This window comes from Lycorma delicatula, chromosome 2 (genome assembly GCF_047948215.1).
Source record: "Lycorma delicatula isolate Av1 chromosome 2, ASM4794821v1, whole genome shotgun sequence".
In the NCBI taxonomy this organism is placed as follows: Eukaryota; Metazoa; Arthropoda; class Insecta; order Hemiptera; family Fulgoridae; genus Lycorma; species Lycorma delicatula.
In genome coordinates, this window is record NC_134456.1 from 165,477,522 (window position 1) to 165,504,052 (window position 26,531).

Here is a 26,531-nt window from a genome sequence, read left to right on the forward strand (position 1 = left end):
CGCACGCTATTTATTTATTCAACATTACTCATAACTAAATGTTATAAAGAAAAATCTACTTTATGGAATGTTGTGAGGAATATAAGATATATATATATATATAATACTCTGTTTTAACGTTCCAACTGTTAAAAACAGTGTTTATGAAATCCTATTAATGTATAATAATAATTGCTGGTTTTAAGTTGGTGGTCCTTATTTTCTTACCATTGCAATGCGTCATAGGATTGCGAGACAACCGTTGTGTATAGAGGTTACTTTAGGAATAATTCATCTATAATAGTTTATGATTAACAAACATAAGTGAAATGAATTATAGAAGATACGCAGAAAATACCAATGACAAAAGAAAACGTAATATGATAACTCTCCGTAATCGGAGAGATTCCAGTTGACTGTGCTAATTACTGTTATGATCAATTTCATTACTGCAATTATGATCTCACAAACACAATAAAGTAGACGAATAAATTCGTCATTAAAAAAAACTAGATTATATTTATAATAATTGGTTGTATGATACTAACCAACTGGATTATTGATTCTGTAAGTTTCCAGATCTCTAATGCAGCTTTTTTAAATTGGGGCTCCCAGGCAGCGCGTCTGTTGTTTATTTAATGAGTGTATCTAGAGGCCAACAAAATATGTTAATAATTACTTCCAGACAACAGAGAGTTTGGTAAGAGACATTACAGAGCCGTAGATGTTAAAATATATTTATGTAGATTAATCCTCAAATTATCAGTTTCACCCAAGTGAAGGCTACCGTTAACCATCTGCATTACCCCAAATTGTATAATACTAAAGTATTATCGTGTACATTTCCGAAAAAAATCTTTTTTCTTTAACATATCGAATCCGTTATTTTACTGAAGCTCTACGCTAGAATAAAAAAGACTTCGGTATGGTAAATAAGTGTACTATAGTAGTTGATTTAAACCAAAATTGTAATTATGTTATATTTTAATCGATCGTTGAACCTTAACGATGATTATCCTCATGCTTATAAAGTACAGCTTTAAAAATAATTTGTTATTTTTACAGAAATAAATTTAGTGTAGTAAAAATAATACATATCCTTTCTAGTTTACAATGTATCGGATCAGCACAATCCAGATTAAACCTGACTTACTTGGAAAAGCCTTTAGGAATGTATTTGTATTGCGCAGTTAAACTCCGACAGTCTTCCTTAATCCAAAATTCAATTCAGGAAAATACTCCTATTTGTACTTGAGTGTTTGTTTTGTGGAGCAAACGAACGAGTAGCAGTTAAAAGCTACCTCTTGTGTACAATCGACCGGTTGACTGACTGTTGTAAGTTACGAGACAGGATTCTTTCACCTTGATACCTTAAGAGACCTATAGCATAATTTATGTTCACGATTTCTCATCAGTAATGCTAACTCAAATATCATTCCCAACGCTCTTGAAAACGTAACGCTTTAGAGAAAGCAAAGTTAACTATTTGAATTAGTTTTAATTAAAATATCTTTTAACAAAATTTAGCCTCATTAGTAATTTACATATAAAAAACGTAACTTTATTTTTGTTGTTAAATTATTGATTTTAAAAATAAAGTTATATTTTTCTATTTAATAAATAAGTTAATCTTTCAATTTAATAAATAACTATTTTATTTAACAATAATTAAAATACCACAAAATTTTAAAATGTAATAAAGAATCCAGGAAGCAAAAGGCATAATAACTCCGACTTAGCTACAACAGTTGGAAAAAAATTGAATGAAATTAAAATAACAATTTTTTCCGAACTTTAAAAATAGATCATATCACATAAATTTTCGATATTTGTATAGAAATTATTAAAATTTGTCCTATCCTAACTGTAATAAAATTGAAAATTAATATTATCATTATTATTTGATGAATTTTCTTATTTTAACCCTGCTTATTTTCCAAGGTAAAGAAGAATAATTACGAAATCATTTCTAAAATGATCAGTTAACTGAGTAAAATTCGAATAAATTATCAAGAGCGAATTAAATTTTAAAAAAAATTCAGTTCAATGGGATAAAACAGTCAAAAGTTACAAAAATGTACAAACAAATTTTTAAGAATATTATCTTTAAGAGTCGAATATTACTATAATGTCCATAGGATTTTAATCTGAAGATATGTTTGCAAAATAACTAAAAAAAAAAACATTATTTCTTTCGTTTAAATTAAGTTGCGATTGGAATTTTAAAAATTGATATTTTTTCAGTATCAAAATCGCTGAAATTTAGTATTAAAACAAATATTTGTTTATAAAATACATATTTTTTTTTATAAACATTACGTTTTATTTATTATTAAAATCCGTATAAAAAATTTACTTAAATAAAATATTCAATAGACATACGTAAGCAGACGGATTCCCTACACGTAAATGAAGAAAATTCAGGATCAGCCCAAAAAAAAACTTCTTTCGATGGTCAATTTTCAAGTAAATACTTTTTATTGTCCCATTATTTATTATGTAAATATTCAATTCTTTATACGTTATATTTTTATGTATGTACTTAGCTTCATAATTTGTAATGCAAGTATTTTTTTCGAAGTTTTTCTTAATATTTAAGTGGTGTATAAATTTTTTTTTGTCCTCGTACGAGTGATATTCATTGTTGCGTTCTCTGTTGATTTAACTGTTTTACATTCATTTTAACGTTTTTAAATGCAGTCTTAATCTGATTTAAACGGTGTTAGTGTGTTGTTGAAATAACACGACCAAAGATTTCTGTGTTCAGTGAAAAATGGAAGATTAAACCTCGTAATCAATTAGCAAAGTAACAATAATTCATAGTAGTATTATTATGAATTTATATTGTTGTAAAAGAAAACTATATTTTCTTCCGGGAAAATACTTTTAAATGTTTCTTGTGTTTTTATGAGAACAAAAAGAGGCTTTCCACCGTTAGTTTTGCACATAGTGTGCAAAGATAGGTTATAAAATATTAATTCAATCTATTATTAAATTTTCAAAGGAAAAAATAGTTTATTTAATTGATAAATTGCAAATCCACTTATTGAAAATACTAAATTACATTTTCTATAAGGAAATCGCTGACGAACACTGAAGAGGAACAATAATTCACCAGTCGAAACCGAGTAAACAGAAAACAAAACATAAACGATAAATAATAATATAAAAAAAAAAAAATAATTATTATATTTAACGTCCAATTTTGAAAAAGTAGCATAAAGAGTTAAAAGCTTCAGAAATTCCAAAACAAAATTTTAAATCCTTCTGAAACATTACAAGGTATACCACACTTCATCGATCAGACTGCGTTATTTAATAATTAGAATATTCGTTTAACAAATATACGAATATGTGACCAACATACACCTTTTTTAGATATATCGGGTCGTTAATTTTTTCTGAAAATATTTTTTTTAATTTTTGTAATAACATTATGTACATTATACAGTATTTTAAATTCTTTAAAACTCACACAACATAGTACACACAGTAAATCAAAGTTACCTCAGCAAAATTCTTGCGCAAGTTGACTTAATGTAAGGGGTTTCCTTGCATCCCTGATTGATTGCTTGGTAGAAAAGCCCTGAAAAGAAAGCTTTGTTTGTGGTACATACAAACATGTAATTACTTCTCTTCCGGGTTTTTTCCTAAGATTAGTGACAAATTATACATATGTGGAAAATGTACCTGTATAACAAGTACATACTATCTGAAATATACTATCATACTACCTAAAATTTTAGAAACTAGATTTATTCGTATGAATCTGACTTCCTCATCGTAAAATCTTCCGAAACCACACAGAATTTTTTGTGCATTATCCTTTTCAGTTCTAATCAGTCATTTCTAATTTAATTATTTATAATATGATATTAACAGCACATTTTATTTGTAAACATAACGTTTTAAACATAACATTAAAAAATATCTACTTTTAAAAGTGGAATAAATCAAACTATATATAACATAAGATAATAAACATGAAAATAATAATTAATTCATATTTAATGATTTCGCACGCTATTTGCGACAATCATTTTAAGATTTACCATCATCTAATAGATTGAATAAAAAGTTTCAATAAACTTATAAAATGTACATTATTTTACATCATAGATAAAAACTATATTAATTACTATAATTTTGGTAAACTTTAATGTATAATCACAACTATGTTATAGATATAAAAGCTAGCGTACAAATCTATAAATTTACCTCTGTATGACAACATAAACCGAACCAATGGTGCTCCCCTGTCTAGTTAAAAGTTTTCTTCGTCAGAAATATATACATGCAGCAGATAGTTTAATGTGAATTAGTTACGTGTTAATAAATTTTATTTATTTATTTTTTAATTTATCTTTTACAGTTGATTCAAGTGCACAATATGATGCAGCAAGAGCTTACTTGAAAGAACTGGACGTAACTACTTATGTTTGGATCGGTCTGAAAAGAGCGAATGCAGAAAGTGATTTTACATGGACGTAAGTTTTTCTTAAAAACATACATATACATATCATTATTCTTTATTTACTTTAATTAGAAATGTTTTCAAATTGTAAGCAGAGGCTACTAATGCATTATTTTACTTTTTTTTTAAATATTAAATTTTTCAGTTAGTCTTATACCGTACTTATAGTATTTCAAAATAATAAAACTTGTATAAATAATCTCAACAAAAAAAAGTAAAGTACTCAATTCTTTCACATTTCATAGAGCTTAAATTTAATCCTGCTATCAGTAATAAATATTTAAAAAAAATTCTTATTTTAAGATAATTTAATCGAATTAAATTATAATTCAACATTTTATCTGCTCATTAAAAGAAACAGATTCTACAGAGATTTATTTTAGCAGTAGTGAAAATTTACATTTCATAATCAGACAATTTGTTTGTATATAACCTACCGTTCGTATGTCTCTCTATTAGTTAGCTTGTATAGATTAATCTCAATAACAGCTGGAACCGAAATTTTAATATTGTTTTATACCTTACTCCTCCCGATTGTCGTAGGTTGTATAGTAACATTACCACCCCGTGTACCTCTTCTCCAATTTAGCCCCTTTAGTATCCCCTTCATGATGATATGATTATTCATATATAAAGAAAAATAAGTTTGTGATAAAATCATTTATTACACTTCCACCAAACTTTTGAACCCGATTTTTCGACATCAAAAGCGTACCCTCTCAGAATGCCACCCCCCTCCCGATTTATTACCGAATAAATCGAAATATTAGTATAAAAAGAAATACGAAGAATAAAAAAATACTATGCTGAAGAAGAAGAGGTTTAAGCGCCTAGGGATGCCTCTACTCTTGATCACCAAAATTAATAAAAAATGGAATTTTGTGATATTCGAACTAATATTTTTTTTAATGTATTCTATCTTCAGATCAAACTCTCAAACAAATAGTAAAGGAACGTCAGGACTTCAGTATTAGTACCCTCTCAGTGTTATTGTCCTTTACCTCCTTCAGTTAATATTATTCGTAATATTGGTGTCCCTCTTTTTATAAAAACGCTTTGTTATCCAAACTTCTGAAGTCTCCTTTAAGTATTGCCGGCCAAAATAGTAAATACCTCAAGCCTCTTCATCGACAAGAACAGTATTTGGAGATATTTGAACTTTATTTTCAATCTATATATTTTCCCAAGGAAGTATAATCTCAGAGATATCAGGATCTTTTGCCAACGTAAGCCTTCCAACAGTAAATATTTTTATTATTATATCACACCGTTACATTAAATATCGAGAAATTTTAATATCATTACTATTCTTTTTGAAACTTCTACTATTGGATCGAGTAGAATTTCAATGGTATGAATAAAATATGGACCCAACTTGGACCGGCAGAACCCTTCAGCTATGAAAATTTGATGGGTCTTGCAATTTACAAAAAATTAATCCTACATGAATATTTATAGAAGGAAAAAAGTCATTAAAAATAACTAATTCATTAGAAAATTTATTTATGGAATGTAACAAAAAAAAACTGTGCTTGGCTATTCATTTTCGGATTTTAGTTGTGAGAATGGACAAAGAATGTTTTATGAAAAAATTCCCCTTCGTTTTTCTTTTGTCCGCCGTTTTGTGTTTTTGAAGAAAAATTTGAGTATTTTTTATAAATTTTTCAACTAACTTTCTCTGATAAAATAATAAAAAAAAAAAAAAAAACGTTGTTAACGCGTTCGTACATTTTAAGATGGTGCCAAGTCAATATCAATAATCTTTTATATCACGATAATCTTTAATTTAACAAAATTCGTTTTATTAACTAAAATATTTATCACCGATTTTGGTAAGACAAACAATCGAGTTATTGTAGATAATTTACGACATAATTTTCAGCAGGATTTCATCTCGACCACAAGTAAAAAAATTACTAAACTGAAATAAATTAATATAATTAATAATTATTTATTAATAAATTATTAAATTATTTAATAAATAAATAAAGTAATTAATAAATTACTAAACTGAAATAAAAACTGAGTTTCATTACAACAGAATAAGCCAGTTCTGTAATGATATGCTTAACACTGACAGAATTTTTTTGGTATATATAGGTATTGTATGTACAGAAAATTGAATAACGAGATATTTTTTTTTTTTAAACATTTACAACAAATTTAAAGTAGTTAAAAATTAAGGAGAGGTAATAGGATTTTGTCATAGAACTCTATATTGAGTTAAAACAAGCTGCTGATTTGTAGTCATATGCAAATGAAATTGAACATTGTCATCAGATGGGTTGTCCACTTGGAATAATGAAATAAACAGAACATGATGTTGCACTTTGTCATGACATTCTGTTAAATTAAGTTATATTGACCGGACAGGAAATATAAATGCTAGTTTACTTCTGATATCTGTTTTGAATAACTAATATTATAAAAGTCAATATTTGTGTTACAAAATTTTATAACTTTAATTAAAAACTTAATAAATGTTAAATAAATTAAGAAATTAATCATTGAATCATTCTACTTTCCCGGCTTTAGCTATTTTGCTGCAGCATCATTGCTATAAAGGGAAAGTTTAACGATCGGCCAAAATTTAGGGTTTCAGAATTTTTGTAAATGTTAACCTTTCAAAATCTCCTTAATTCAAAAACACAAAACAGTTATAAAGATTTCCAGAAGATATATGTACGTGCGTATGTTAGCCTATATGTTGGTACTTAAAGGCGTAAAGCTGTCGGTCTTTATAATATTTTAGATCTTCTTTAATAATTTCAACTGTTTATCAACCGATTTGAACAAATTATGTATCATTTGTTCAGAATAAATATTGTTATTTAATAATAATAGTAATAGGTAAATACAAGAAGATATTATGTATACGCGTATATGTATGAAATATATAGTGTATGTGCAAATAGAAAAAGAAAAGATTCTTATTTCATAGCTGGAATATATGGGCTGAAACCTTATAACAAATTCCGTAATTTAATCTGCTGAATTTGTGCTACGTGAAAAGTGCTTTGTCATTATTCACAGTTATTTCTAATCCCTGGGAAAGGCTAAAAAGCAGTACGGAGGAAAGTGTAATGAAAAAAGAAACAAAGAATTCCATAACTTTAGTTGTTTTAATATTTTTAAATTAATTTAACTGGTAAAGTTTCAGATGCTAATGTTGAAGTAATGAATATATTTTCAGAAGCATAAAAGTGTTTAAAAAAACAAAGACAATCGTAACTTGACTTTCTGACCAAGTGATTAATTCAGATAATTAATATTTAAATGTCATACATACATCCTGATCCTGCAAGGGAAAACACCCGCCTTGTGACGATCCCGGTCACCCAAACATCCCCTCCGTTACTAGCTCTGATGGGCTTTACCGGAGGTCATTTTCTAGAATCTCAGTACTTGTTCAAATACTTCAGTTATCAGTACGGCCTCTATCAGGATGGCACCCGTGCAAATGCCTCAGAAAACATTTCCATCAATGATAAAATCCACCAACTAACAAAAGACATTTTTCAAACTCACCAAAACCGAATCAAAAAACTGATAACCAGTAAAAATTTACAAATTGAACTATAACAAAATATTGATCTCATACCCTCAAAAGGTGTCCACAACATCGGAGTTTTGACTTTCCATACTAAAGCAACCAAAATTACCAATCTATCTACGAACATACCAAACAAAACCGGACAAAATTCTCGAATGCGCCTACTCTAGTGGGAAAACACCCAAATGGGTCCCGAGACACCCAGGCTACTATTCTACACCCTCTGCAATCCTGTTAAGCGCCAAAAACCATAAAAGTTTACAACAATGCGCCACTGATCTCTAACTTTCCCATTAGCCAGCAGATCTAGACTCGAACCAATACCCTCAAGCTCCCTGAGCACCTCTACACGCGTAAACTCAAATTTTGAGGAGACGTACAGTCCATGATATGCATTATCCCATAATAAGCATTGAGGACACTGCCCCGAGTCGGTCAAGCCAAATCGAGTCAGCCTGTCCCGAAATGCGCCAGAGCACAGAAAGGAACTGAGTCATATGCCGGTTTGGAAAAATCCACGAGGCGACTCTCAACGCCCTTACGTCTGGAAAGAGACCAAGCATATAACGCCCATCTGCCGTCTCATCTCACCTGTCCTGCCAAACATCAACACCTTCCTCTTGTACTTCCAAATTCTTGTCCTCTCATTTAAATTCACCCAACTTCTTCGCAGCGTAATGTAAACGACGCTCTGACGCAAGGATGTCATTTGATTTAACATCCGCGATAACTAGAACTGGCTCACGTGAAATAGTCCTAAAGTCCCCGTCACAGTAAGTAAGAGGAGACGTTGAGCCAACAGAATATGGCGGTAGTTTTTCTATCTCATTCTGTTTGCCCAAACGGATGCTAAAGTTTACAAAAAGGTGTTAAGCATAATCGCCTCGCATACACCTTTATACAAAATATTCATTGTTTTAAAATGTAGACCCCCAGTCGTGTTGGACCACCCTACGAATGCCGAAGAAGGCTTTACACGCCTTCCTAGCGACACTTTCAAAGTGTTCCTTGAATCTGAAATTCTTTTCAAGGAGTAAATCAAAATACTGTTGCAACGAGACATAATGAATAGCATGGTCGGTGATCAACACAGTGGCTCGTCGCGTAGCGGCCAAACATCATGGTGGTCTTTCCAGGGCTATATTCCATTTTGTGTTAATTTCTTCCCTCCCCCTCTAGTACTCTACAAGCTCGAGTTGCCCGAATTCGACCTCGTTCCTTCCGTGTCCTGTGACCAGCAGAAGCCCATCATCGGGATAAGCAATGATACTATATCCACTGGGCAACCTCAACCGCTTGAGTTAGTCAAACTCCAGAACCCAAAACAGAGGGCCTAGCACACTACCTTGGAGACACTCCTTGAACAGCATCTTACTCACCTCAGTACTACATATCGGTTACAAAATAACTTTTCAGCACCCTGATGATCTCATCACGCGTACACGCTCCCCGTTGTAATTTATACAAGGCAGAGGATCGCCACAAGTTGTTACATACCCCGGATACATCCAAAAATGTATCCAGGACATACGCAGAGTCGGAGTTAGTAACGATGTCAGTCACTTTTAAAATTGCATCCTCTGTACCGTTCACCGGTCGGAAACCATACTGATCCTCCATCAAGAGATTTCGTGAGGCCAGCCTTCCATTAATCCGCAAATACAGCACCTTCTCAAACATCTTACCAAACACTGACAGAAGGGTCAGAGGCCTATATGACGACTTCACAGTAGGATCCTTGTCGCTATCTTTAAAAAGAAGCTTAATTACACATCTTTTCCAACAAAGCAGAAAATAGCCAGCAAAAAGCATTTTATTTAAAATCTTCGTTATTGCTCCTTTACTTACGTCCAACGAGCAAACAATGAGTTCCACAGTGCTTCCGTCGTATCCAGGAACCTTATGCCTTGCAAAACTGCAAACAGCCTGCCATAACTCAGTCTCAGTAATATCTCCAAAGATACTATCCCCGAACGAAAAGAAGCGACCTCATGCCTAACACACAGATGATACTGACATAACCCTCCACATCATCATCATCTGGCAATAAATAATTCAACAGAGTGCGCAATATTTCCGTCCTGTCAGTAAGTACGCTTTGCCGGGTCGAGGGAGGAGACAGCCTGATCCCCCGCCTTCCTCTTATATCGAAGGTTTTACACAAAAACTCTTCCTACATCTAAATTCAATTAGACTATATACTCAGATCAAACACCAAAAATACTCTCATCATATTAGCAAAACAAAGTGTTGATCACAATCACGACAATTCAATTTACTCAAAGTCCTCTCGATTTACTTAAAAATCAAGAAACAAGTTCATAAATTTAATAAGCCTCTAATAAAACCATATCCAACTCTCTCTGCTCTGAAAATCCATAAATGTGTATTAAGTGCCATAATCACAGTGGTTGTAGGTGACCAGATATGAATCACAGGTCACTTTCAAAAATGGTATAGCCATTCTTAAGAATAATAACATCCCAAGCCAGTAAAGTGAAGAGTGAAGTGGTCTCCATTGCCTTATCCACTGAACCAAATGTGTATTTGTATATCAGCATACAAGTCCATTAAAATGTGGTTGATGTCCAGCTGTACAAGTGACGTATTCATTATGTTTACTAAAAGTTCATAAGTATAGAATGATCATATTTAAATAATGCTATTGGAAATTATTCAAGCATTCGTGGTTTTACAGGAATTTACTGTACTTCCTTTCATTTGCATTTATTCCTCCTGAAAAAAAAATGTATAGAATTTTTATACTTTGATACTTGTTTTGACTTAAAGGGAACCAAAAGAGATGATATAATTCAGGTAGGAATTATTTAAATATAATAATAATGATGATGATGACAAGCTTAACATTTTAATAAGGTTATCAAAACAGAACAGTACTATTGGATTTTTTTACAAAAGAAATCAATTTGATCATCCTAAGAGAATTTATCTTCTAACAAAAACGCAGAAAATTTTCTTCCTTGGCCAAAGGAATACCATCGATATCATTAATGGGAATGTTATTCATGTTATCAGCAGTTTTACGTCTACCTGAGAAGCAAAGCGAAATGGTTTTTTTCCGTATGTAAAGGTGCTTACAATCCATCCAGTAAACGCTTTTTTAACGGCTAACGCAGAATTTCAAAACTAAAAGTTGCTTTATCACTGTACGTCTACTGAATGCTACAAAATAAATTTATCTTTCCAAACTGTGCTTCATAGACGACTAGATCTAAAAATAAACTTACGAGCAAAATGTCCGTATGAACAAAAGTCATTCTCAACAAATATAAATTGAGAGACCTGCATCTTGATAAGAACAAGAAAATAATGCACAAAAAAATAAATAGATTATTACCCAGTTTGATCTGACTCCTTGGAATGCGGCAAGATTTAAGAGATAACGTACATGATTATTTAGCATGTAGTATTACATTTAAAAAAAAAATAAATTTAATGAAAACAAATACTATACACCATTTCGTTTTTAAATAAATTAAACAGTACAAGAATGTTTTAGGTTGATAACTGATGTCTGTCAAAATTATAAAGCCTTTCGTAATATTTGTTTAAATGTTAAAATACAGTTATTTTATAACAATCTATTTAGGGTATCACTATTATTTTGTAATAATAATAATTATAGTAATAATAATAAGAAGAAGAAATAAAATCTTTTTAATACATAACCAGCGAACTTACTGAAATCAAATTGTTTTCTAATAACAGATGTATAGTAAGAATGACGGGAGTAAAAATTTTACGAATAAAATTGGGTTCAGGTTAAGTTCATTATTTTTTTTATTCTTCATGTATACGTTGTAATCAGTTCAACTATTGAACAATAAACAACCCCCACCCTCAACTTAAATGAGGTGAGGATGATATGTGGCCCAAGTCTTGAACAGACTCAGACCATCCATTCCTGAGATGTGTGGTTGCTTGATTGAATCTCAACCACCAAAGTATAACGGGATCCATTGTCTGGTATTCAAATCCGTACAAAAGTAACCAATTTTTATTAAGATTTGTACCTGAGACCTTCAACTTCGAAAAACAGCTGTTAAACAAGTGAATTGTGACGAGTTTACAAATGACTAGCCCGCTGGGCTAATTAAATTTCGTGCATGAAAATAAACCTACTCAATTCTCAGTATGTACTTTTAACAGATCATATAAACACTGTAGTCAGTTGTCCAATAAATTACAGATTGTCAAGCAGCAAGTATTAACTTGACAAGTAGTTCAACTGGAGATGCAGTATGAAAGTTCCGGAATCAGTCTGTAGGTCCCTCTGCCTTTCGTCGACTGACCTATCTCTCCTACCACCTGCAGACAACCGATGCCTCCGCATCCGTCTTACCCACTCCCCTGTACATCTACTTTCTCTTCCGGACAAGGAGATCCAGGAGCGCCGGCAGCATCGCCTGAGATGGTGCTGCACCCATAGCATACCCGAAGGGAGACCCGTGTATCCGGCTAAGAATTGCACGGGCTGTCCCCCAATGCAGAGTGACAGACTGGACTGGGTCTCCATACAGTCCTTTCGAGAGCACCATGTGAGAGAAGACCTTCTCCCTCGATGTGCGAGGACCTCCGATGTAGGGCATTATCTGACCGATCGTGGCAGCCGTTTTTTTCAGAACTGACTGACTTTTTTTCTACGTGCCTCTGGAAAGTGGCGTTCTTGTCTATCCACCCTACGTGGCTCTGGAATGTAGCGTTCTTGTCTATCCACACCCCGAGGTATTTCATAGCAGGGTTAGGGTAGTACAGACTCTAAATGAAATAGGGATCAGCTTACGCCTATTCGAGACTACGGCCACTTTGATCTTGCGGCGAAAGCTGAAGCCCGATCTCCTGCAGACGCGAACAAAAATCTCCTGACCGACTTGAGACGAGTGGCCTTTTGCTATCCCCTCTCGAAAGGAGTGATGGCACACAGAATTGCGTTATGATCTGACAAAATTTCGTCCTACAGGATTTCCCACTCGTGGTTAACACTTGGTTCCCTGGGTCTCAAGAATATTAGATCAATGTAGGAAGCCAATTCCTCTCTGTTGAAAGTAGTGGCGTCACCTTGATTAAGACAGGTGAATCCTGACCGGGCTATCTCCTTATAGAGAGCGCGACCACGACGGTCATTCACAATTCCTCCCTACAGTGGATTTTTGGGAATGAAATCGCCTCCTTCCAAGATGGTCTTTGCCTACTGTCTACCTGCCTCCACCATTAAACCGACCAGATATTACTCGAAAGCTTCAAATGAACAGTTCCGCGAGATGTAGAAGCTAAACCATAGGCGGTCGCAGTCTCTAGCCAGGCATAGCCTGGGCCGCTGCCAGAGAGAACTAACGGCAAGGCACCAGTGATCTCGATAACGACGGGGCTATATATATATATATATATATTTGGCTCGCATGACGTCGTCTTTTTCCCGTCTTGGACCAAGTCGTAGACCTCGGGCTCCGTTTGTATTGATTTGGAGGCTTTCATTTGCTATTTCTATGGCACTCTGTACTACCAGTTCTGTAGCTGGCAGTTGCGCATCTTTGTGCTTCTTAGCACTCAGACTTTTTGTGTCGGCTTTGCCACAGTTGATACAAAGCGCCGAGCGGTCAAGGCCACTGAGAGGTAAGATGGCCCGTATCCAGCATCTAAGATATTATTATTATTATCTTAGGCAGATTTCGGGAGAGACTTGGATTTTTCTCCTGTCTGGCGACACGGCAGCTGAGCCACCCGATTTCGTTCCTGCCCATAGTGTAGAGCTTACGAACAGCATCACGGCAGCGCCACGGTCACCTTCTAGAAATTTGCAAAATGCCGGCCTGAGGGTCATAACTGAAACCGAGGTTTTGTCCCAAAAAACTCGCAAGACGCCCTCTTGCACATCTCGGGACGTAACCTCGGCATCTATGTCCTTCACGTGGACAAAAAACTTCTTACTGGCCTTCTCACTGAAGGTTACATCGGCTTCCGAAACCTTTTTCTTTATCGTCTCACGTAGCGTTGCCTGCGATTTTGACGCGTACTTCATCGTTCCTACCCTTCCTTATCGGGAACCTCCTGCGTAACTGATCTCAGAAGGTCGGTGAAGGACTTTCTGCTAGAATTTATAATAACAATCTTAGCAGCATCTTGCATGGCGGGCACTCTGGATCTCTTGAGCCGCCCTATTCTGTTTCTCGACAAAAACCTCGAACTTCCTATCCGAAGGTCTTGCCAGGTATTCTACGAGGTGACGAACACAAAGCCTGATCTTGTCGGATGGGATTCCGACACCAAGCCTGGCCGTGTCCGGCGTCTCCATGATTTCCAACATCTCCAACCTGACCTGGTTTCACCCGACCGGGTGTTGCTTTCCTTAATTTTCTGCTTGATTTTGGTGTTAGCTTGCACGAAGTCGTGAAGGGCCTTGATCTCCGATACCAAGTTAGAAATAACGGTGTCAATTCCTAATGCCAGGTAACGCCCTGGTCTGGTCTCGTCTGGAGCATTGGAGGCCATTTTATTTATATGATTAATATACGGTCATTTAATTACTTAAATTATTTTATTTTATTAAACTGCTTAATTTAAATACGAGTAGTTTAGTAATTGTACTATTTTTTTATTAAAGTTAGTTAAATTTTATATTGTTTTAATTACTGCGTTTATTTATTTTATTTGTTAAATTTGGAAAAAAGTTATTTGTTAACAATATGAGACAGTATGAAGAGATAGAGAACGTGGGAATGGGGAAAAATAGTATTAACGGTAACACATAGCACTTTGTAAATAACTAAACATTTTTGACGCAGTTCCACACTCATATAAGCCGCAGGGATTTGAGCTAAGCTTAATCTAATCAACTCCCACCGCCGTGCCGTGTGTAACTGATAAAAACAAAAAATCGTCGCTTGAAATCTAATACAGCTAATCGCTACCGCTTTTGCCGGACTATGCCACCGAGTAACGCACGTTAACAGCAAACCCCGAATCACAACGCGTTATTATTATTATTATTATTATTTTACTTAGGTTAGCCGAGGACACTGGTAAGAGTCCTTTGGACTACGTCACCAAGAAATGCGCAACCGACCGTTGTAACTGACCTAAAAGCTAAGTGCTTAACCTCAAAGAGGTTTTGAAATGAAAAGAAAGAAGTAATTAGAGAAAAAGAGCAGAAATTGAAGTACCCACTGTCTAGTATCTGATATCCAATTTCTAGTATTCAAATCCATGTAAAAGTAACCAACTTTTATTAGGATTTGAACCTGAGAATCTTGGCTTCAAAAATCAGGTGCTAAACAAGTGAAATACTACCTCTGAAGCAACTTAGATTGAATAGATTAGATAAATGCCACGGATTTTTTAAATTTTTCTAAGAAATTTAAGAATGCATTTATACTTCACTAACTAAATGATACAACTTGTAGATACACCAAACCTATATTTCAATTTTATCTTAAAAACTATCAAATTTATTTTCTTTAAATTTAACTTGAATTTTTCATTTGCGGTATATGGATTTGTAAAGTTAAACTTGCTAATGATTTTTCAGTGGAGCATAATTTTTCAAACCAACCAACCATATAAACCTATTAATAAAAATTTCTTAATGCAATTAATTCATTGCTTTTTAATTTTATTTATTAAAAAGTAAAAAAGTAAGAAATAGAAGACCAAAATTATTATATTTGTCAACTTTAAAATAATGAGTAAATTGTTTTACAATATTTTTATATTAATAAAATCTTTGAAGTGTGTTACATGTGAATTAATTTCTTATTAATAAAAAATAAGTTAATATTACAATAGATTACGTTTCTCCTCCTGCTAATGAAATAGACTTATGTGAGTTTGGGGTGTGTCAGTGAATTTTTCTATGTTCCTTTATGTTGGAAAATGATTTAATGTATATGTATATATGTTTGTGTTAAGTGTAAAAAACACATAAATTATATGAATTCATGTTAAGTTTAGGTGTTTTGTATAACAGGTTTAGGAATGAAGGTTGAATTATCTTCATGACATGTGTTTTTGTAGTTTTTTGAAAACTTCATTAGAAGTGATTTGTGTATTGTTAAATGTCCTTTACAGCCTTGTCATCTTGTGTTTAAGAGTATTTTCAACGTGTCTTAATTTTTATGACAGTGAAGTGTTTTTTGATAGTTGTGACAAAATTTTGTAAGATGGGTTCACCCAACTCCCTGGAATTTTTATCCTTTTCACCCTTAATATATTTTGGGGTGGAAGAGATTAAAAGATTATTTTTAAAAAGTAATCTTTAATTAAAATTTAGTATCAATGCCAATTGTATAAGATCCATCAAATTTAATGGTTGTACTTTCTGCCATTCCAAACATAAGTATACAAAATAAACTCAAAATAAATTTTTAAACTAGATGCCACTAATACACACAAAAACTGGCCATCTGGAAACTACATGTTGTGTAGATTAATTTTCCTTTTAATAAGTGACTATTTTTATTCTTTAATGCTAAATTTTTACAGTGTAATTTTAATATTTCTTTATTGTCTAGTGATTACAAAGGATTAGAGAGTGGAGGTTACTGGGCAGAAGCACTTCCAACCACAGATTCTCCAGTTTGTGCTGCTCTTGATCCAGCAGCTGATTTTCGTTGGCATCCTCTTAATTGTGGTGGTCCTGAAGTTGCATCTTTTATATGCCAGCTAGAAGGTATTTTATATTATTAAACTGTTTAATATTCAATAGATTTAAAATACTTGTGAAATTTTTAAAGCAATGTCATTTACATTAGTAATTCTTAACCATCTATTTTATTAATACATCGTTTTACATTAACCTAACATCTAGTGCTGTGTATGTGGAGTAAAAAGATTAGCAATTATGAGGTTATGCTGTTGCTGTAAAATTAAGATCTATTTTTTGGAAGACTTATATAATTCATTTTGTACTAAAACTTGTCATTTGCTGTATTATCATAAAAATTTATTTGAAGAGAAATTATAAAAAAAATTGTAATTTTTTTTAAATTATGCTTAGATAATATCCCATTTTTTGACAGTTTTTCAAGATTTGCATTTTAATGTTTCATTACATCAATAAGAAACATTATGAAAAATTAAGAGTTTAATTATAATTAGAAACAAATTTTCTATCACTAAGTATTTATCTTCTTTTTTTTTGGTTCCCATTCTTTAAGAATATGTTATTTTGGCTGCAAGTACGGATTAGAGATTTTCTGCACAAAATAATTTTTTTCTACTCAATTATTCTCTACCTTTACAGTTTCATTATTTCAGTTGAAAAGGGAATGAAAAAAGGGATGTGAAGGAAAGAATAATTCCTATTAATATGATGACTATCTTGACTGTTTGCCAGATAAGAGTACAGTGGACTCAAACATCAGGAAGGAGTACAATTCCTTGGGAAAAGTTAGATAGTTGGTGAAATATACGGTTTCTACTATATACTATGATTACTTTTATTATTATCTATATTCTTTTCAAATAGATTTTCACATATTTTAATTCAAATTGTGTAAGAATTAACTATTAGTATGAACATATATTCTGAAATGTAAAGTACTTATGTTTACTACTTGGTTGTCAGATTGAGATTATAAATATTTTTAAAACAAATCACAAACTATCAGTTTATATCGATTTTTAAAGCATATTGTATTGCTAAATTTTTTGAGAAGTTTTATTATAATGCAGTAGAACTAAATTATACACTTTGTTCGGCTGAACTTTGCACAATATAGCTATGAAAAATGGTTATGGAAATAAATTGGAAGATAAAACCACACCTAAAACTGTTTACAGAACTTTTACTTAAAATCCAAATCTAGATAAGCAATTAGGATTGTTAAACAATCATTACTTGCATATTCTGTGAAAAATGTACAATAAAATATAAGTAAATTAATAAATTAAAAAAGAAGAAATAAAAAAATTATTAATTAATAAATAAACAGTAATTAGAAATAATTACAAAGTGTTATAAAACAACTGCTGTTTTTCAGACAATCCCAAAAGAAAGTGTAATTTTAGCTTAAAAATATATAAACTATTTAAACTACTCAAACTTCTAAGTTTAGGCAGGCTGGCCTACAGTTTAGATTTTAAGTAAATTTATCATAAATATTTTTGGAGCGCAATCCTGTATTTCAATGAACTTTACAAAGTTTAAATGGAACTCTTCTAATAATTCACTTATATTTAAGTAGATATTAATTCCAAGTTTATTGTTTTTTTTTTTAATTACACTATGAATCATTACAAAAAATAGTTAAATATTTCAGAAAATATATTGATAATTTTATTTAGTTTTTACATAATAAATACTAATATAAATAGTATTGCTAGGTATAAAAGTTCTTCTTAACATCATACGCGTGTCAGTATTTGCTAATCATTTCACAGATGCAAATTACAAATCAACAACCTTGACAAATCAAACATACTTTTTAAACAACTAAATATGTAATTATCCAAACTCAAAAAAAGAAAACTATCAGGAATAACATTATCTGATCAGGATGATCTTATCAGGATTATCTGATCTGATCAGGAGCAGTAGCATTAACTGCAGATAACCTTCAGAAACTGAAAATGTTGTATGGTTTCAAAAATTACATATCATTAAATTTTGATTGTTTATTGTTCAAAACGTTTATTGTTTTAAATAAGTTCCATCATTGACAATCATAAATAAAAATCCAGCCAATTAAATCTGGAATAATAACATAACAATGTAGAAGGAGACAATTGAGATTAATTTAATATGTATTGCTTTTACATGTAACATGAAAATGTAGAAGATGCTTTATAACTCATCTACAAATTTTATTGGTTTTGTAAAAGAAATTCTTCTAATTTAATTTACATTAGTTAGAAGATCTTTAAGAGGATTAGTAATTTATTCAAAATGTCAATGAAAGCAGAATAAGCCCCTTTTCAAAAGCCAAAAGCCCCCCACCAAAATATATTATGATGTGAAAAAAAAGTATTGCAACTGATAGCGCAAGAAATTCACGAAAACATTTTTGCACGCATGATAAAATAAGGTGTGTCATCCTACTTTATTTATTTCTATACTTTTATTGATCAAATAAATATAATTTTGTATATTAGTACAGAAGAATATGATTCTTAAAACAATTGATTTTAGAAAAATAAATGTTGTGATGTGTATATTATATGAATATTGTTGTTAGCTGGTTTGATGAAGGTATATTATTATTTTTTAGGAATTAAAGACTTCAAATATTGCAAACATATGCAGCTCTTTGATAAATACAATCACATAGAAAAATCAGGAAAGTTTATCACCAATTTAAAATAGTTTTAACTTAATTAAAGTAAGAATATTTTTCAAATTTATGTAATTACATACTACATAAATCATGATCAAAAATATGTAGGTAACTGTACATGTAAAAAAAATTGCATTGTTTTGACAGTCACATTTAATTAATTATACTGATTAGACCTGATAGCACAAGTATGAACTAGATTATACCTTAGTAATATGACATACAAACATAGGTCGTTTGACTGAAAATCCTATTAGTGTTGGTCAATTTATCAGATGAATATATTCATTAATTAGGTACTCTCTTCTATACAACGTTTTTTTTTTAGTTTATTTTATTCGTTGATTTTTTTTATCAACACCAATAGAGAAGTGGTTCTGAAAATTATAGCATTATATTTGGTTGTCTAATTGAGTATAAAATAGATTTTGCGAAGCATTTAGAATTTGTCAATAAATTTATTTACCGAATAGAATATTTTATATACAAACATAAAATATGAATAGATACAGGCAGGAGAAAAAGACGCAGCATATGAGACTGACGGACAACAAACTGCTTTTGTTGATTGTGTGTAAAGGTCGTATGTAGCATCTATTCTGTAGATTTTAAAAGGAAAACTTCAACTCAAATTTATATCCAATTTCCATGACAATGCAATACTATTTTGCATGGATTCTCCAGACAATATCTTTTCCTGCCCTGTGATGTCAATAGATGATTTGTGTGCTCTGATATGGGCTTTTTTCCTATCTATCCCTTCTTTTATTTATGTTTCTTTTCTTTCTCCTTCTACATCTTACTTGCTTTATAAGTCAAATTTTCATTCTTCCAACATCTTGACATCTTTATCTATCTAGAAAATAAATCACATATAAGATATTGTAATACATTAATATGACATTTTAGTATGAATTTTATTATTTTTAAAATGAATCACATAAATTTATTCAAAATTATTTTATTTTATGACTTTGTAAAGAAGTAAAAATTTTATTACATTTACTAATTTTGTCTTATTTTCTTTAAGTTGAAAAAATAATTTTACATAAAATTAATTATTTATCCCTTTATTCTCAATAATTCAGTAAGGAATTTGTTTTATTACTTACGTAACAATAGAAGCACCTAATTTTTTTTAATAACATTTTTTTTACAGTTTAGCTATATAAGAAAAGTTCAGTTAAAAAAAGTATAAAGAATTAATGAGTACAAAAAAATTTATCGTTGAGTATTTTTATTATAATTTTTATTTTAATTTAATAAAATGGATGATTATTATATTTACTAATTTTTTTCAGACACTTTCTGCTCTGATGTGCAGACTTCTAACTGATCATAATTAATGCTGTCTGACTAATAATTCAGAAATAATTATGTGTTGTAATGCGCAAGTGAATTTATCATTGAAACATTTATGGAATAACCTACCTGTCTGAATGTATAAAAAATAAGGTATCATTGAAAAAGATTTTATAAAAACACCCATGAGGTTTCACTTGTTCACTAATACCAAGGAATTAAGTAATGTGATTAATATATCATAACAGTATGCTAAAATATTTATGTGTATTAGCACCTGTGCACACATATGCATAAGTAGATAAAAAAGAATGAGCAAAATCCTTGCATATTAAACACCTTAATAGGGTAAAGTCAAAATATTCATATATTCAGTTAGTAAACTGTTAGTAAACAGTTAGTAAACTCTTCAAAGTTAGTAAACTGAATATTAATGTATTGCTAATAAATAGAGATAAACATGCTTACATTAATTCCGCAACATTGTTTTGTTAAATAAGAAAAGTCTGATGTTGTGGGTACACAACTTTTTCTCAATAGTTTTTTTTTAATCATATTTTTTAGAGATTTATTTCTTTACTTGTAAAATGATGATGGGTTTAATAGATATATTCTATATACATTATCTTTATTTGTCCATTTCTTTTATAATTACTTGAATTCAAAAGATTCTTCTACTTAAAAATTTTTACTTTTCCATCGAGTACTTTTGCAGAAATCTCTGCTTTCCAATAACATTAAGTATTCTTTTGTTATAAATAATTAATTTAAAACATAATTAAATTTTAAAATTGGAGGAAGAGATGTTTAATATCTCGGTCATTACATCTTTAAATAAAATGTATTGTTATTCTATTTCACTGCTACTCTAATCTACTGGTAAAAAATAAAAATATTATTTTTTTACCATATTTAAATTTATTTAAAATAAAAATTTAAACTATTTTAAATGAAATATTATTGTGTTACAAGCCAGTATACCAAACTGAGGCTGCTGAAGACAATGATGATTCCAATTATCCTTCACGGTACCAAAACTTGAATAATTAAAGTGAAGATCAGAGAAGACACTGGTTTTATTAACTTACATTAGTTTTACTGTCAGTAAAATTAGTGAAGAGAAAACCTAATTACATGTCAGGTTATGCTTTATACTAAGCATACCTTGCTTAACTTGTATTATGCTTTGCACTTGGTTGACTGAGATGAAATGACTTCTGAATGAATATGTTGAGTTACTCCACAAAATGATACTGTATATATATAATTTTTCTAAAATCAATCCCTTCGGCAATCATATTCCTCTGAACTATATAAATTATATTAATCCAATCAATCCAAGTAAAGAATAATAAAATAAAACAGGATGACATCTACCTTATTCCATAATCCAAGCAAGAGCGCTTTCACAAGTACCTCACATCATCAGTTGCTATACAATTTTTCAAATCATTCGTTGCAAACTACACATTAAAATTAAAAACCCTATACTGTACATGAAATTTAAAATTGTTAAAAGATCCTTTTCCAATTAAATCAAACAATTATAATAATTAAATTTTAACAATTATAAATCTCATATATAGTATAGGGTTTTTAATTTTAATGTGTAATTTGCAACGAATGATTTGAAAAATTATATAGCAACTGATGATGCGAGGTACTTGTGAAAGCGCTCTTGCTTGGATTATGGAATAAGGTAGGTGTCATACTATTTTATTTTATTAATTCTTTTACTTGGGTTGATTGGATTAATATTTCATATATATATATATATACATACCATATATTATAAAAGTGTTATACTATCGTATGTAATTTTTATTTACTAATTCTGACAATTTTTCTAAAACATATACTCCATATAAAAGACACGAGTTTACTAGTTTGTCATATAAAAAACATTTAAACATTTACTTATCTATCCCATGGTTATTTTCCAATTGCAACCCCTGGAAATTTTCTGCTACCATTTTCTTGTAGAGAATTTTTTCTGAAAATTTCTATGTTTAAGTTATTTCTTTTTATTATATTAATTGTGAAATATAAATTCATACTAATTTATAACAGATTACTGAATTTATAGCATATTGTCTTAAATTACAAAAAGTTCACATTTAAAATTATTTAATGACAAACATATACTAACATTAATTGTTTTGTGTTTTATGTATTTATTTATTTGCAATATGTAAATTTATTATAAAGTTGATACTATTACCCAAAGCTACAAGGATCACTGATTACGTACCTCATCAAAACTTTTACAAAATCATTTCAAACAATCAAATGTAGATGTAACTTCTATGATACACACAAATATTATTCAAATTTGTTTAGTAACATTTGTTATCAAAACAAGTAAAAAAAGTAAAAACGAGTAAAAAAATTACTTGATAAAATCTTAATAAAAAAAATAACACATTTTAAGTTAAATTAAACTGTAGATTCTTTAATAAACATTACATTTTACAATAAGAGAAGTTAATATAGTATATCTTACTAACACAAAAAAGGAATAAATTTAAAGAAGTAATCAAACTTTGTTAGAAATGTTATAGGGAAGTGGCAAGTGACGATAGATTTGATTATGATGGTAATGATGATGAGATGAAAAGAGCAGAACTGAAAACAGAAATGGAAATGTAATACTGAAGTCAAAGGAAGGTATGGGGTTGATTAGTAGAATTGGTTTAGTTTCCTTGACAACAGACAGTATAATATACTGACTTTCTTATTCTCACTTATCTTATTTCAAATTTTCTTAAACTTTTCTAAAAATAAAAAAAACTTTGTGAGAGAAAAATGTTAAGTAGTAACTTTACATTTATATATATATATATATATATATAAAACATTTGATGTTTCAATTCTTGTTTTGTTATTGTATTTGTCTACATTCCCCTCTGTACTGATTATTTCAGAGACAAAAGTATAAAAGGTTTATCACCAAAAGTACAAAATGCAATAACGACTCTTACCTTATGCTTGTTGTTATTATATACAAGCACTTTCGAGGGTTTCCCTCATCATCAGTTAATAAAATATATTCTTTTTAAAAATTACACATTAAAATTTAGATCTTAAAATTGTAATTGTAGGTAAGAGTCATTATTGAATTCTATACTCTTGGTGGTAAACGTTTTATACTTTTGTCTCTGAGATATATATATATAAAACTTAATATTTTTTCAAAACATGGTTTTCTGAAAATTGTAATCAAGAAATATTCTAATTTTTATTGTAATGTTTCTTTGTTACAGCCTTTTCTCCTAATAAATATTTTCTTATTATGGTTTTAGATATTTTTTTTTTATTATGAAAAAAAGAATATATATAAGCTTAGAATGTGTAAATTTTCTGTTTTTGTTCAACAAAAGAAATGATAACATTGTTATTTTATGTTTTCTTCAATGAGAATTTTATTTAAATACTTTCATGTATATTTATACAAATTTGCCACCTGGAGGAAAAAGGAACTAAGTGCTCTCTTCACCCGAGTCCTACTTGTTAAGCACCATGAAACAAATATATTTAGAACTATTTTAAGTTATGATTGACAGGTATGGAGGTGTAGGATATATGAAAATTTGGAAATTTTTCATAAGTTTTTTATTAAAAAAATTATTCTCACTGAAATTCACATTCCATTGAATGCTCCAGATTTAATGTTATACATTTGAAAATGCGCTGGAAGTCTTCTGTACTTAATATTTAAATCGCCTTATAATTATTTCATAAAAGTGTTAAACCCTAATTTCAATATCTGCATTGTAGTGTGGTGGAAAAGAAATTAAAAATTTGTAAAAAGTGGTTAATGTTAGCTGGTAGATTTAGATGAGTGTTAAGTAAAGTTTAATGGGATTGTAAATCATAGAATGCAACTGCATTTTTTGTTAATGTCAGGTAAAAAATGTTAGGATTAAATTTAGTGAAAGAGCTAATAGGCCTCATTTTCACACCATTTTTCCATTCTAACTTTAAATTTAGGGGCTAGAAATTATTTTGAAGAGAAATTTAGTATGTATAAAATTAGTCGACTTTTTAAACTGAGGTGTCCGTGTAACAGTGTTTAAATGCTAGAGAAGGTAGAGAGGGACAGTAGCTGGTACGTTCTATGAAGAGTTTTAGAAAAATTGAGGATATAATATACTTTATCAAAAGATACCCGCTACTGGATGGGATAAAAAGACAACTTTGGATTACAACATATTTACAGAATACACAGGTCATAGTTGTTCTTTAAAAATAATAATTTTCTTAACATTATTTTTGTTTTATATTTATCTGTGAATATTTAAGCTGATGATAAAATGTTGTGGTAAATCATTATTAATTATTCATCAATATTGCTGTTTATGGTTTCTAAATTACTGTTTATTTAAATATCAGATAAAGTTTAATAGATAGTTTACAAATCCTGAACGGTGATTGGCTGGCCAAGTGACAGAAAATTTTGTTTACTTTTTTAGTTTATGAATTCTATTAACGAAATATCATATCATAAATGGCAATAAAAGGGTAGTAATACAAAGTAACAGTGAAAAGTATTACTACTCAAAAAACTATACTATACTATACTAAAAAAATTAAAAATTATAAAATATTTAAAAAATAATAAGTCCATTTTTAAATATAATTTAAAGAAAATAGATATATCTAGTAAATATAATATCTAATATAATGATATTATAATACCATTTAAGAAAATTTTTGTTTCAACATAGAATTAGTTGAACTGTTCTGTTGGTTTGCACTATGTCATCAGAAAGTCATTTATATAATAGCCAAGCCTATATATAATATAATAGAGCCTATATTTATATAATAGAGCAAGCCTTCATTATCACTTTAACAAGGCTAAGAGGGTTGTTAAAATTTATTTTGATTTTAAATAGTAATTAAAATCGTTTAAAAAATCAGTTTTGATTATTTTAATAGACTTACTCAAGTTTCCTTTTGTAGAACAGAAGAGTATATGCAGATGATGTTCTCTACTTTTCTTCACCTGCATGGTTATTCATGTGTATTTGTTCAACCACTATGTTCATTTCAGTTCTAGTTTAATATTTTTTTTTTTTTTTTAAATAGTAATAGTTGCAGTAAAAACATTCTGTTTGTATATATAAAAGAAAATGTTCACTTTAAAGAATAAAAAGGTTTGTTTTAATTAACTTACTGAAAAATTAAATCAAATAAAACTTATTTCTCATTGGATTTGAGATTTAATGGAAAAGACTGATATCACGGTTAAACTTTTCAGTGATCATTAATCATGGATTTTTACCTCTTAAGGTCATGGTAAAATGAAGTAAAGTTTAAAATAAACACACAGGCAGGGCCGGCACGAACACTCCGTTTGTCCGTGCCCCGACACGGGAGTAAAAAAATCGAGGAGCGCAAAATGAGAAAAAATCGCAACGGAATTTCTTTATTAATTAGAAAATTTTCTAAAAAATTCTAAAAAACAATTATTTTTTATACTAATGACTACATAACATTCCAGGCACTACTCCAGTAATCTATATACATAAAAGGCAATGTCTGTATCGATTTTTTCGCCTTTTTCAGCGAAGTTCCGTACTAAAATTTTTAAAGTCCGGAGGTTGAACAGGTATAGAAAAATTTTTTATACCACCTTAAACGTTATTTAATACCTTCCACAACGAGACCAATTTCAAATATGTATAATTAGACGTGTGTCGGTAATTAATTAGAATAAGGTCACTTTTTCGGACGAAAATTTTCCCGTAGTGTTTTTGTAAATCGCGGTAAAAACTTTACTGTCATAAAAAAAACGAATTTTTTTGAGAAAATACCCTCAAGAGCTGGCTTTCAAATGAAAGAAAAATTACTCAAAACCGACGAGGAGATTGTTAAAAAAATTCTTTTTCCGAACCCATAAGTTTTAAAAATTACCAGCGTTAAGCAT

At 30.3% G+C, this 26,531-nt stretch overlaps 1 protein-coding gene across 1 annotated transcript in view; it reads left to right on the forward strand.

Annotated features, from left to right (window-relative positions):
* LOC142319998 (uncharacterized) overlaps positions 1-26,531 on the forward strand; it is a 118,874-nt gene that overhangs the window by 68,134 nt on the left and 24,209 nt on the right. The window contains exons 3-4 of the mRNA XM_075357677.1: positions 4,352-4,466; positions 16,535-16,692. Coding sequence (XP_075213792.1) covers positions 4,352-4,466; positions 16,535-16,692 — 273 coding nt within the window. The remainder of the gene's footprint in view (positions 1-4,351; positions 4,467-16,534; positions 16,693-26,531) is intronic.